Raw genomic sequence first — 13,821 nt, 5'->3', positions numbered from 1 at the left:
GTTCAGAATTACGCAAAATTTCTTTCATCAAGCATAAAGAGCTAACTGAATGACGTTGCCAGATATGAATATCCAGGTCAGGAATAAGAATTCTAACACACCGTAAGCTTTTTCAAACAAATGAAATCGAAAGTCGGCAACAGAAAACTAGACAAAATAACAATACAGGAAACATGGTAGAATGAAAGAATTAAAACATTTCCTAAGGATTGGCTGATTACCGAAAATCTTAAAAAAGATGCTAAGAAAAGAGCTGCCTAATCCCAACTGTTTGAGTTTGAAAAAAATGATCTCATGATTAACACGGCAAAAGTCAAGGCCAATCATACGGACTTTCCGACTACTATCAATGGATTTCTGTACAGCACTGAAAATTGTAAGAAGGGCATCACATGCTCCAAGTCCTTTGCAAAAGCCAAATTACGAACTAAAGAACATATTATTACCTTCAGCATACATATAATGATGTTTTGGCAAAAACATTCAATAACAAAATATCAGCAATATCCTAAGTCAACTACACTGAAAATATTCCTAATTCCAAATTACTGCTAAAACATTTAGAATCTTATATTAAATTATTAGCAAAATATTGCAAGTAGAGTTCAAGTTACTTAAGAATTATTTTTTGATATCGTCTTTTGAGAGCCAATTATTTACACAAAGGATTTATTGTGATTGATAGGTGAGAGAATTGAACAGGAAAAATAAAGGATAAGAGTCATTGGTTACAACTACAATTCATAATTATATGAATACAAATGTGAATTTTTCAACTGGTATTGATATAATTATAATATATGCAAGTGACAGAGGTCTAAAAACATACCTATTGAAATCTTTAGTAATTAAAAGGGATTTTGTTTTTTATAGGCAAGAAGCATTCTTCATACCTCTTCCAGACACAGCTCGAACAAAACAAACTCGCTTCCGTTGGTGGCAAGATTATATTGATATGATTCAAGATGCCAGTGCATTTCAAGGTAGGCTTCACTGGAAAACTAATTTTGTTTTGAAAATTTCAGACTAATGAAAAACTTCTATTGCTTATTTCATATAGTGGTGGAATACTAGTTTTGAACAACCAACTTCAACATAGTTTACTTACCAACTCTTTTTGCACAGAGGAGCGAGCTGAATGGCATTTGGACAACGTGATGGTTTTGGCCAATGAAACCCTTCCCATAGACTTATTTGATAATTTTGATGGAAATACATCCAAACACATTCCTTGGTTCATGACTCATGGATCTCATATCAGCGAATACTGTGGCTCAGGAGACTTTGCCATGGTCTTTCCAACATCTACAGGTAATAATACAAACTTATTGAGAAATTATTCCAAATTCAAAAGATTTCGTGTGTTTGATATATTTGGAATATGCTTTTATAGTCTCCAAAGTGGTCTGTTTTCAAAGCCATCAATTTTAGTTACAAATGTAATGAAAACGTTTCAACATGATTGATTGATTGATTTGAAGTTCTATGTTTTCAACATGAACTGCAAAACAAATATAATCCACATGCTCAGTGCAACTAATAACCACATTGCACATTCTTTACAGGCCAAAAATATGCAGAAACTTGGGACTTTGAAGCCGGTGAATCAAGCATAATTCAATTTGACCTCCGAATTGGGTGCCATCAGGATGACTCAGAGAGTGAAGTAGAACTCCAATATTCATTAGACCATGGCAAAGTGTGGCGACTGGTAAAGGAATTGTGTGCACCACCCCAAGTAGAATGCGACACTTTTCATTTACCATCTACTTACACCTCTTCAAATACACTCTCTCTGACTAGGCACACACTAACATTACCGAAAAGAGCAATGTAAGTATTAATGTCGATATTAATTACCCAAAGTTTAACAATTATTAAAATCTTGGATTACAATACTGGAAGGTGTTTGAGGGCATTCCATTAGGTGATATTGTGGATAGAAATAACTATTGGCCTTTTCATTTTCTGCCAAGTTGAAAAGAGATACAGACACGATTTTTAGCTTGAGATAATTCATTGTTACTGCGACAAGCATAGTAATATTCTGCATTTGCATCTTTCCTTCTTTTGTTCTTAATACAGTGGAAAAGGCACAAGACTAAGGCTGATTAGTAAAACTCGCGGAACCAGTGGAGGGAAAATGTCTAGCTGGGCAATTGATAATTTCTATGTTGGTAACTCTTGCCCGTGGATGTGTTCCGGCCATGGCTATTGCTTAAACGGGGAATGTCGGTAAGTCACTAAAATATTTTCTTTTCATTTCACTATTCTTAAATAACGTCGCTCTTACTGCTGATGTACAACATTTCTGAGTATTTATAATCATGTTTTCACCTAACTCAACAGTATTTTTTTGTATTTTCAAATTTCATGGTAATTTGCTTCCCATTTTATGTTTAGGTTCATAAGATATTTTTCTCTTTAGGAAACGTTCTATTGCAATCATAATTTATTTGTAAGTTAACCTTTTTAGTATTAAGGCTAACAACGATTTTGTCTTGGATTATTTCTAAATTTCTAGAGGAGAGAGTGGCAAAGAATATAATATATATTGAAAATGGAATGATTTCGAAAAAAATTTAGATAATATAAGAAAGTAATGAAAACTTTTCAGTGTTACAGAATCTTCCACTCTAAAGATTTTTCCTAGATAAGCCACAGTAAAGAAACTTTACCATTTGATACAAGTGAATCTTATTACGAAAAGATACGAGTTTAAGAGAGAAAAGCTAATCAATATCATAAGTTTTCCTCATCGTTCTAATAAGCCACATTCGGTGTCAATGATCTTACATGTCAGGATGCCAGAAAACTTAAAGTTAATTAATCAATCTAATAAGCCATAATTAATTTGAGAACTTTTGCGCAAGTATCTCAAGTCAATTTATATAATACTTCCATATTTAGTCATATTGATATAAATTGTATTTGTTATCAAAGGAGATATAAAAACTTCTTAATAAAAACATCTGAGAAAGTGAATTAACTGTTCTTGATTTTTAGATGCGACGAAGGCTATTTTGGGCCCTTCTGCGTACCGGCAAGTGTGCTGCCTTGCGAACTCTTGGACACCTTCAGCGATCCAGAACTCAGTCCTCTGAAGTGGCTTAATCACTATGGTTCCGAAGTGTCGCAAAGATGTGGCATTCTTGTGTCCAAATCGGCTCTGGTCTTTTTCAAGGTAAAGTTTTTAAATATTTCCCTCTTTATTGGTGTTCATGTCCATGAAACGCCTCTTTCAAAATAGAAAAAATAAAAGAATGGACCGAAAAGGCTTTATGAATATGATAAAAATTCCTAAATTGATGAGAGTTACATATATATATATATATATATATATATATATATATATATATATATATATATATATATATATATATATATATATATATATATATATATATATATATATATATATATATATATATATATATATATATATATATATATATATATATATATATATATATATATATATATATATATATATATATATATATATATATATATATATATGGTAAACATAATGAGATTATGAAATTTAAGTATGCCACTTTCTCTAAAAAGAAAAGTATTTAATGAGATTGTCCAGTCAGTGTTAACTCATGCATCAAGAAACTTGGAGCCTTACTGAAGCCTTAGAACATAAGCTATGACAAAGAAAAAAAAAATGGGTATAACACTAGGAGATAGAAAATGACGAACCTGGATATGAGAGTAAACTAAAGTAGAGGATATTCTAATAACTTGTTAGAAAAAGAAATTGATATGGGCAGGACATATAATGAGAATAAAAGACAATAGATGGTCATCAAGAATAACAGAATGGGTCCCTGGAGATTGTAAAAGAAGCAGATGAAGGAAGAAAAGACGGCCGATCAAAGAACTAAGGAAGTTTGCGGGCGAGGACTGCCATAGAAAGACCATAAAACAGACTCTAGTGGAAGGACATGTCTGAAACCTTTGTTCTGCATTAGACTAGTAATGGGCAATGATGATGAGGATGATGATCATATGAATGGGGATACCTTAGTTCGGTATACTATCCACCCATAGTAGGATAGTTTGTTTTAAGCAGTTAGACGAAAATCTCTCACCATCATCAATCTGCACTGGGTAGCGTAGTGTTTAAAACTGGCCAAACCCAGACATGAATTGACATGCCTTAGGACATTATATGTGTATATATATACATATATATATATATATATATATATATATATATATATATATATATATATATATATATATATATATATTATTGGCTAAGCTATAACCCTAGTTGGAAAAGCAGAATGCTATAAACCCAGAGTCTACAACAGCGAAAATAGCAAAGTGAGGAAAGGAAACAAGGAGATAAGATAAGTAATTAACAAATAAAACAAAATATTTTAAGAACAGTAACATTGAAATAGATATTTCATATATAAACTATAAAAAGTTTAATAAGACGAAGAGAAATAAGGTAGAATAGTGTGCCCGAGTGTATCCTTAAACAAGAGAACTCTAACCCAAGAGAGAGGAAGGGTATGGTACAGAGGCTAGGACACTACCCAAGACCAGAGAATAATGGTTTGATTTTGGATTGTCCTTCTCCTAGAAGAGCTGCTTACCATAGCTAACGAGTCTCTTCTACCCTTATCAAGAGGAAAGTAGCCACTGAACAATTACAGTGCAGTAGTTAACCCCTTGGGTGAAGAAGAATTGTTTGGTAATCTCAGAATAGGCCAGACTATTCGGTGTATGTGTAGGCAAAGGGAAAAGGAACAGTAACCAGAGAGAAGGATCCTATGTAGTACCATCTGGCTAGTCAAAGGAGTCAATAAAACTCTTTAGCGGTAGTATCTTAACGGTAGGCTGGTTTGTATATATATATATATATATATATATATATATATATATATATATATGTGTGTGTGTGTGTGTGTGTGTGTATATATATATATATCTGTGTGTGTGTATAAAACTTTAGGTTTCTAACTTCCCTAGGTTATCGTTGCTCTGTATGACGGCTTTAACACTAATAGTCAACTGTATGCTTTACCTAATATATGTTTATGTCTCTTTATAATTATTCCTAAATAATAAGATTTAGCTAAAATTGGTGAATGGTGTAGATTATGGGGCATATTCACATCTTTATAACATTTCAAATTCTTGAAGTGATTACTGATTGCATAATTTTTGGAGAAATACATTCGTCCTGTTTCTTTTTCAATTGCACAAGTAATTGGGTTATTGATAAATGTTTGTAAGATTTTCGGTGATCAGGGTATTCTTAGGAAATGCCTAAATTCATTCATCCTACCTTTTTTTTCGAGTATTTATCTCTTGTGAGGTCTTTGGTTGCATCTTTATGCATGTTGCAAAAAAAATGTGATTCAGATCATTCATTGCATTCACAACTACCCAGACTGTATCTTATTGTATGTAGTACTAGGTATGCAGTTATTTTCCAATGTTACACTGTATTGTGGAAGTTTTATTCCATCTGTGAACAGATTATTGAACGATCTTCCTATTCAGGCAGTCGAATCAGTGGAGATTCAAACGTTGAATCTTTTTCAAATGCTTTTCTGTTGAGAAGGTTGACATAAGAAGTTTCGTTTTATAGTTTATTAATGACTGACCTTATTCAGTGTTGTTACTGATCTTAATATATTTCATATATGTTATTCATTATTTATATGTAGTTTATTTGGTATTCCCTTATTTTCTTTCCTCACTGAGCTACTTTCCCTGTTGCAGCCTTTAGCCTTGTGGCATTCTGCTTTTCAAATCATGGTTACAGCTTGTCTAATAATAATAATAATAATAATAATAATAATAATAATAATAATAATTGAGGAACATGTATCTTTTATAACGAGTATGAATGATTAGGTATGGTGCAGAGTTATCCTGATATCAGCTGTCCTAGGTATCAATTGTCCGGGTATGAATTGTCCGATATCAGTTATCCGGGTATGAGTTGTCCTAGTACAGCTGCAGAGGGGTACAGCTCTCTAATTATATTTGCTAGACTTATGATTTACTCCTGACTTTGAGTTCTGAGCTACCATTCATCAGCCGACACAGTTGCAAATGAGCATCAGCATTTTATGTGGTTAAGAACAATGCCTTCTTTGTTTATTTCAATTGCCCTTTTGTTCTTATCCTAGGATGGTCTCCGACTAGCAACGACTGCTGACCTCGATATGACTTCTGGAAAGTTCATCCAGTTCAACCTTAAAATGGGCTGCAAGAGACAAGAAACTCACCACAACAAAAATTCGGCCGAAACTCTTTTGGAATGGCATGTTCTCCCTACTAGTGGAGAGGCATCAAGTTACCGTCATCACAGTATCCTAATTCAGTACTCGACAAGTGGTGGAATTATATGGAATGTGTTAAAGGTTAGAAAAAAATCACCCTATCGTCCGTTTACACTTACAATCTATTTTTCTTTATTTTTTTTTTTGTATTATATAATAAACATAAGATTCGCATATTTTTGCAATATATGTCAAAGTATAATAGATATTTCATCGAAAATGCTTTTATATTTGAATACTTTTATTAATTATAAAGTCTTTTGCCTTTCACAAAATAGGTCTCTTAATAAGTGTTACTTTATCCCTATCTTAAATAAAACTCTTATATTGTTTTGATGTGAGGCCAGGAACTTTTAGGCTCAATTTAGATTATGACTTAATCTGACTGAATAGCTTCAATTCCGAGTCCTTCTGCCCGATGCCTTTAGGTGCATGGCAAATCAAGGACTTGGAATGACTGTTACCACCCGTCATCACAAACTGGTATGACAAGAGGTAATAAAAAAAAAAATAGAGAAGTAAATATTTGCAGTTCTAGAAGGTTATGAACGTTCCTCATAATTCATGGGGGAAAAGAACGTAACAGGGTTTAGTAAAGCATTTATGAGATGAGAGGAAATCCTATGATAGCAAAATTTGTAGATCATTAAGGGATTATAAAGATATTCATCTTTCAAGGTTGAAAAGAATGAATTTTGACTGCAAATTGAGATTAATTGTTAGAGGTTCTTGATAGTATTTTTATGCATAATATATGTGGTGAAGGAGCATTAGCAAAATCATCCTTTGACACATTTCAGTGAAAGATCATCAGGTACAATGTTCTGGCTTGCGGTAGTAAAATTTCTTTCAGAAATACGAAAAATATGAAGTTTAATTTTTCCATTAATCTATTTTGATTTGTGTTTTCATATTACCAGGAAATTCACTACCGAGAGACACCTGAACCAATATTCATATCAATCAACCTGGATGATTTTCCTGATGCAAAGCATAATGCAACAAGATTCCGTTTTTGGCAACCAAGACACGATGGTACGATGATGCAAGGGTGGGCTATAGATAACGTCTTTGTGGGAGGGATGCCTGTAGTACCAAATGTCCTATATGAAGACTTCGACAAAGGTTCCCCAATGGATGATGCTTGGGTAGACTGGCCAGCTGGAACAGTAGGAGTTCTCTGCAAAAAGTAAGCTGTCTTAAGGTTTTTTTTCGGAAGGATATTATCAATCAAAAGCATTGTTTATGTTTATTAAGCTTTGCTGAAAAGTTAAAAATTTTTGCTTATGAATAACATGCTCATAGAATATTTAGACAGAAACTGTTTGTAAAATACAAGTTTAGTTATGATATATGGTCAATTTATAGTATATGGTTCTGGTTTTGTATAATAAGATATGTGGAAATATAACCTAAAAATAATATGATTCAGCTTATGGAATCCATTAAAGGTTTGTAGTATCGCAGTAGTATCGCAACCACTGCACATATTAGGAATATTATCTCCCACTACTCACTCTGTTGTAGGTCATGTCAAAGCTTCTTCGATTATTTTGTATCAGATAGACAGAATTAGAGGATTAATAGAATATTCTCTTTATATTTTTAGAAGTTCTACAAGGACATTATGAAAGATGGGGTTATTACATGCGCCAACTTCGTTTCGGCGAAAGTTATGTTTTGATAGGCGTTTGTTTGTATGTCTGTCTGTTTATGACTCGCATAGCTCGAAATCTATTTGACTGAATCTCATGAAATATAGTGGGATGGCTGGCCAAGATTCAAGGACAATTTGATTATATATTGGGAGTGACGAGTCAAAAATCAAGGCCAAGAACACGAAAAGTTTAAAAACGTCATTTTGCCATATTGTGACCAATTTTTAAGATTTGCATGAAACGTGTGGCAAAATGTGCATAATTAAATTGCCTATCTTGTGATATGTGTTTAGGATCAAATAACCACATCATCAGTTTTCTAGTGACAAAAGTGGTGGTAGTGAAGGTATGCTCTCTACCGAGTGCCCGTTCTAGTTTCATTATCTTATCATTCCCTACTCATTATCAAAATTTTGAGGATCCGGGCGGTCATGTTCACTCAGCTATTCATCTTCCTTCAGCATAATAATGAATCCCCACATCCTCCTAAATTCTGTCAATATCTGGATTCAGTTTTCTATTTCATCGTAGATTACCTGATGATAAAGCTTTCTTTAATTGGTCTCTTTTCATAGTTCCAGTCTGTAGAGTGTTGTTAATACACTGAATGTACCTTCAGCCACACATCCATTTGAGCCCATATTGACAAGGAAATTTGTAATTGGGTCACAGATGGTAGCTAATAATTTTGAACATTGCCAAAAGATTTGATTGTCTAGAATTTCTGGAATGATACCTAAAGTAGAGAATACATAACTAGAATTTGCTTCAATCTCTACTTTTACTCATGAGCTCATTACACTGAAAACAGTTTTTGTTGTGGTTAGTAATAGCCGAGTAACTGACTGGCAAAACCTTGAATTTATTTTACTCTTGTTACACAGAGAAAAAAATTACAATCATAACACCTTCTCCTTTTATTAAGTTTGGCGTGTAATATATTGATTTCACTTTATTCTACCTTACGCACTTTTCACATGAATCCCTTCCCATCCTAGGTTTTCATAAATGCCATTTTCCACTTTTCCTTCTGTGAAGATTTTCATCTTACTACTGCTATATATAATACTTCTGTTGTTATCACACGTCGAAACCAACTAAATAAAAAAAATATATATATATTTCTCTTCACTGGGCACCACATCACTGTAATACCTTCAGTTGTAATATAATCGTACCACTGCACCTTGGCAATAAGTCTTAGCAATCTATTGCTTCATCTCATCAAAATTTCCTGCAATTTTTCTTCCAATTTTCCTATATCTTCTACATAAAGTAGGGCCAGTTATAAGCAAGTGCAATAAGATTTGGCATTTATTTTTATTTACCTATGTTCCAGAAACTTTATTCCTATTTCGTTAATGCTATAGTTACTAGTTTTCTCAATGCTCTCTGAATAACCCCACGGCTCAGTGTTTTTAAAATAACAGGAAAATATCAAGCACCCCATTTTGCCCCAGTTATTACACTAAACAAGACATACACTACAATGTGAAATTTATAAGCTAACAAACCCTTTCATGCATATCAGAAGCTAGATTAGCCAGTCAAAGGACCTCATACTATGTGTCCCCGACAGGTGCTGTATCAAATTATATCTTGAATTCCTACAAAACATTAAAGTCTCTCTCTACAAATATTATCTCATGCAGGAGTATCAAACATATAAATGATGAACAATATTCCTCTGGATCGGACAATTGACCACATGTGTGTTAAAGCATTTAGAGATATTACTACTCTTAATTTGAACTTGACTGAAAAGGCCCTAAAAAGATCTTTCCTCTGAGTGATTACTATTAAGATCCCATCATTACTCCCAATGCCTTCTAAGGTATATAGGTATATGGTTTTCAAATTTTTACTTAGAGGAGAGCTTCAAGAACATCAGCACATTTGAGGATTGTTGAGCATAGAGTTTGCCCTGCTAGAGAATCACAAAGGAGACACTCCCTTACCCAAGGGCAATACAGACCTATACCGGATATACAATGAAAATATTTAAAAGTTATCCAACCTAGCTTTCTGCATCAGTAGGAAAAGTGATTGCCTTAAAAAATACGAGAATAATGCCTTAGGCAAATAGATTAAGATTATGATCAATGAAACTGACAAAATTTCCCAGAGTCCTCCGATGTGCAATGCGAATTCTATGATTTTATATGTCTAAGGTTTCATTCATCATATGCATAAAATGAAAAAAAAATCCTCTGGAGTAATCTGGACCTCCCCTGCCCAACAGTGGCAACACTGATTAGTCTTTGACAAAAGAGTTTTGAGTCAGCCTGAATTTGATATCAGTTGGTAATGAAGGATTTATGCAGATACAATTCTTGATAGCATTACAGGAATTCTCATGTGGTAACAAGCAGGTTTCCATACTTCTCGTCATATCTTGATCAAGACAAGGAAAAGCTTATTCATGGCCATCATTTTGTCAAATCATATGGAACCCCTAATGGAAAATTGTTGGACATCATAGTATATAGATTTCAAGTTTTGTTGCAGATATATTTTGGTAGATTCAATGTATAGGCTGTGGCCAAAGATATCCAGGTAAAATTTCACATGCTATGTGATCTCTAAATATAAGGTACAATTTGCCTTTTACTTTGCATTAAAGTCAAAATATTAAAGTTCTAAAGGATACCTTTGTAGACTCCAAATGGTTCTGTAAGCTGTTTTTGAATATTTTTATTAAAAAAAAAAAAAGGACACTTTAGGCTTCGGTAGACATGCTTCCATCCATTAATACCTCTTTTGAGTAAATTATTTTGCATAACTAGATTAATGTTTGTATTTGTAGCCTTCTATTCGGTGGATTTGCAGTAGTACTAGTGGTAGAATGGTAGCCACCCTTCTCTTTCAAGGTTTGGTGCAAGGTCATTCAGTGCGTGGAAGTTATGGTTGTTATCCGAAATTTCAAATTGCACTGACTTTGTTATTAGATTAGTAGATATGATTGTTTCTGGTTACTTAGGTGATTGTTACTAAAATGAGTAAATGTCTTGGTCTAAACAACAGAATCAAGGATTTTGAAGGGTGTCAACGAGGAGTCAGCTAAACTCTCATTCAAACTGCAGTATTGCAAGTTGGATTTTAGTTCTAGCTGCTTTCAACATTCTTTGTTTAGTAGAAGCTACTTTGACACCAGCCTTTTTTTCCAGCAATTAGATCTTCCTAAAGTGACAATAGATTTGATAAGTATTTGACTAGAGTCTGTGAGATGATAAGTAATCACAGGGTAGGTTCACTTCAATGTCGTTCTTGGATGAATTCTGGCAGCTGCCTGTACACTGTCAGTTTTTATGTAATGATGCTGCTTGTTGTATCATTCCTAAGGCAACACCATTCTGGCTATTGTCATAAAGGTGACTCATAAAATTGATTTCATAAGGTTGTAGCTGCTTACTTCAGTATGGCTTCCATGAGGTCAAATAGATCATTTCTGGTTGTATGCTAACTATAATTTACTCCAATATACCATTCACCTGCACGATTCCTTTTGTTCATTAGTTTTTTTGGGGGGAAGGGACTACCAAACCTTCATATTCTTAGAGTTTCTTGTGCACCAGTTGTTTGGGCAGAAAATTATGCTGCATACGCAGTGGTGAAATACTTTTAATACATGAAGGTTATGCACATTCATAGCCTGTGTTGCCATGACCATTCTGTGTATTGGTTGATCTTTATTCAAAACTATCCTTCAATTAGTTTTTAAAGGAAACTTTGATTCAGGTTACCTGCTTAGGCTAGGATTTGATTTATATAACTTTACTATCATAGACATCAGTTGTTAGCTACAATATACAAGGAGGTAATCTTTACATACCTTTTTTTCCAGGTACAGATCAAATGTCATGTTTCCTTATAAGTAAGCAGAGAGTATTTTCAAAGGTTGATACTAAGTCCCTGCCATTTTGTATGGAAAAATGGCTATATGGAAGAATGTGAAACATTGCATTACATTTGTATGAAAGATCTTTTCATGTTGACCTTAAAGGACCATACAGTTAGTTATGAATTGCAAAACCGACAAAAAATCAATATAACTTATTAATATTCTATAAACCTTTCTCTTTTTAAGAACAACTGGCACTATACTGGGTCATACCCATTTTATATTAAACAAAGGATATTTTAAGAATTTGCATGTGTCAAAGAGGACGAAATCAGAGGTACAAAACGAGTGAGAGCTTTTGCTGAAATATGCTTAAAGTCATAGTACATTATGCCTGCATTATAAATTCTTAAACTAGATCTCCAAAGTAAAATTAATTTCGTTAAGTGTTAGAGGAGGACATCATTTCAGTAATCTATTTGAATTTTTCATTTCCTACAACACCTTGTAGGACCGATATAATAGTGATTAAACCGGAAATATCCTATATATTTATTGTAATCTATATTACCAGTATACAATCATACTGATTTCATGAAGATATCGTTTAAAATACTTGCTCTTTTAACTTGAATCTTATTGATCTATCAACCCTAAAACTATAAAGGCATTGAGTTTCCCTCATACCTCGACAGTATCTTGTTTAAAAGCCCTTGTCCCATAGCTACCTAAACCAATGTCTGTCAAAATTCTTAATGGACTAAGCGTATATGGTATAAGTATAGTATTTAATTTTTGTAGGTAAGTCAACATAGCCAGCAAAGCTGTTTTAATATGTGACCATCTTTGAGGAAAATACATTAGTATCAAGGTATAATAAATTAGCTCTCGTATGGGAAATTCCTTTGAGAATAGAAAAATTGTCATTAAATTGTCAGATATACTCCTGATTCTATCTATTTTACAGGTATGACTCAAATACAGCTCTCATATTTGACGGAAGTACAGAAGGAGAACATGCTGTCTATACCAGGGATATTGCTGTTGATGCTAATTCTGTTGTGCAGTTTGATGTGAGTTCTTTTAAGATATTGATTATTATTTTGTGAATATCCTGAGAACTTAAAAACTTAGTTTTCTGAAGTAGCCCAAAATACTGACGGGTAATCTGTTATATAAAGTGTTTCCTCAAAAAAACTAGTATGAATCGGATAAGATAAACGGTAGCTTCCCCATAAAATTTCTTCACATAATCTGTTGGTTTTACTTGAGTTTAAAGATCAAAGAACTACAGTATACATCTTGTAATTTTCTTCATGAATTTTGTCTAATTCAGTATTTAGATAAATTGAAACCAGTGCACGTTTTCTGAGGATTCCTTAATGCTACGAGGTACAAATGACTCTCACGGAGAATTTGTTTTTAACACTTCGGGGCGTCCAAACCATTAAAAATATGAGTTTCTTGTTTGATGCATTGTCTTATGGAATGATTAATTTCTTCATGATGCAATCAGAATATCTTTACGATGCTTATAAATAAAAACTACGTCATCTAAGTGAAATAATAGGTATTTTTTTCAATAAGTTCGTTTGAGGACTTTGCTCTACATAAAATTTGTTTATGGATACTTAATCTTTTATGGTGATACAATGATTTTGATATGAATGCCATTTGTAAAAAGTTGTGACTTGACATTTTTCAGCTTATTTGTGTTGTTTATCGTATCTAACTAAGGAATAAAAAAGTAAGGAAGTAAAGAGTGAATTAGAAAGCTGAATAAAATTCCTATATAACACATGGATATATATATATATATATATATATATATATATATATATATATATATATATATATATATATATATATATATACATATATATAACGGATTTTGAGCGAAGCGAAAAATCTATTTTTGGGTGAGATCGCCATGTCGTCCTGATGGAAGTTCCTAAGGTAGCTTCAAAAGGATATATTATATAATACAGTGATAATCCCAGAGAAT

At 33.0% G+C, this 13,821-nt stretch overlaps 1 protein-coding gene across 1 annotated transcript in view; it reads left to right on the top strand.

Moving 5' to 3' along the window:
- Positions 1 to 13,821, top strand: part of LOC137614836 (reelin-like) — a 596,609-nt gene that overhangs the window by 332,189 nt on the left and 250,599 nt on the right. The window contains exons 21-28 of the mRNA XM_068344496.1: positions 874 to 983; positions 1,126 to 1,311; positions 1,566 to 1,833; positions 2,086 to 2,235; positions 3,007 to 3,184; positions 6,165 to 6,398; positions 7,238 to 7,506; positions 12,784 to 12,889. Of these exons, the coding sequence (XP_068200597.1) occupies positions 874 to 983; positions 1,126 to 1,311; positions 1,566 to 1,833; positions 2,086 to 2,235; positions 3,007 to 3,184; positions 6,165 to 6,398; positions 7,238 to 7,506; positions 12,784 to 12,889 (1,501 nt within the window). The remainder of the gene's footprint in view (positions 1 to 873; positions 984 to 1,125; positions 1,312 to 1,565; positions 1,834 to 2,085; positions 2,236 to 3,006; positions 3,185 to 6,164; positions 6,399 to 7,237; positions 7,507 to 12,783; positions 12,890 to 13,821) is intronic.

This window comes from Palaemon carinicauda, chromosome 21, assembly GCF_036898095.1.
Source record: "Palaemon carinicauda isolate YSFRI2023 chromosome 21, ASM3689809v2, whole genome shotgun sequence".
NCBI classification, from domain to species: domain Eukaryota; kingdom Metazoa; phylum Arthropoda; class Malacostraca; order Decapoda; family Palaemonidae; genus Palaemon; species Palaemon carinicauda.
This window is presented reverse-complemented; position numbering and strand designations above follow the sequence as displayed.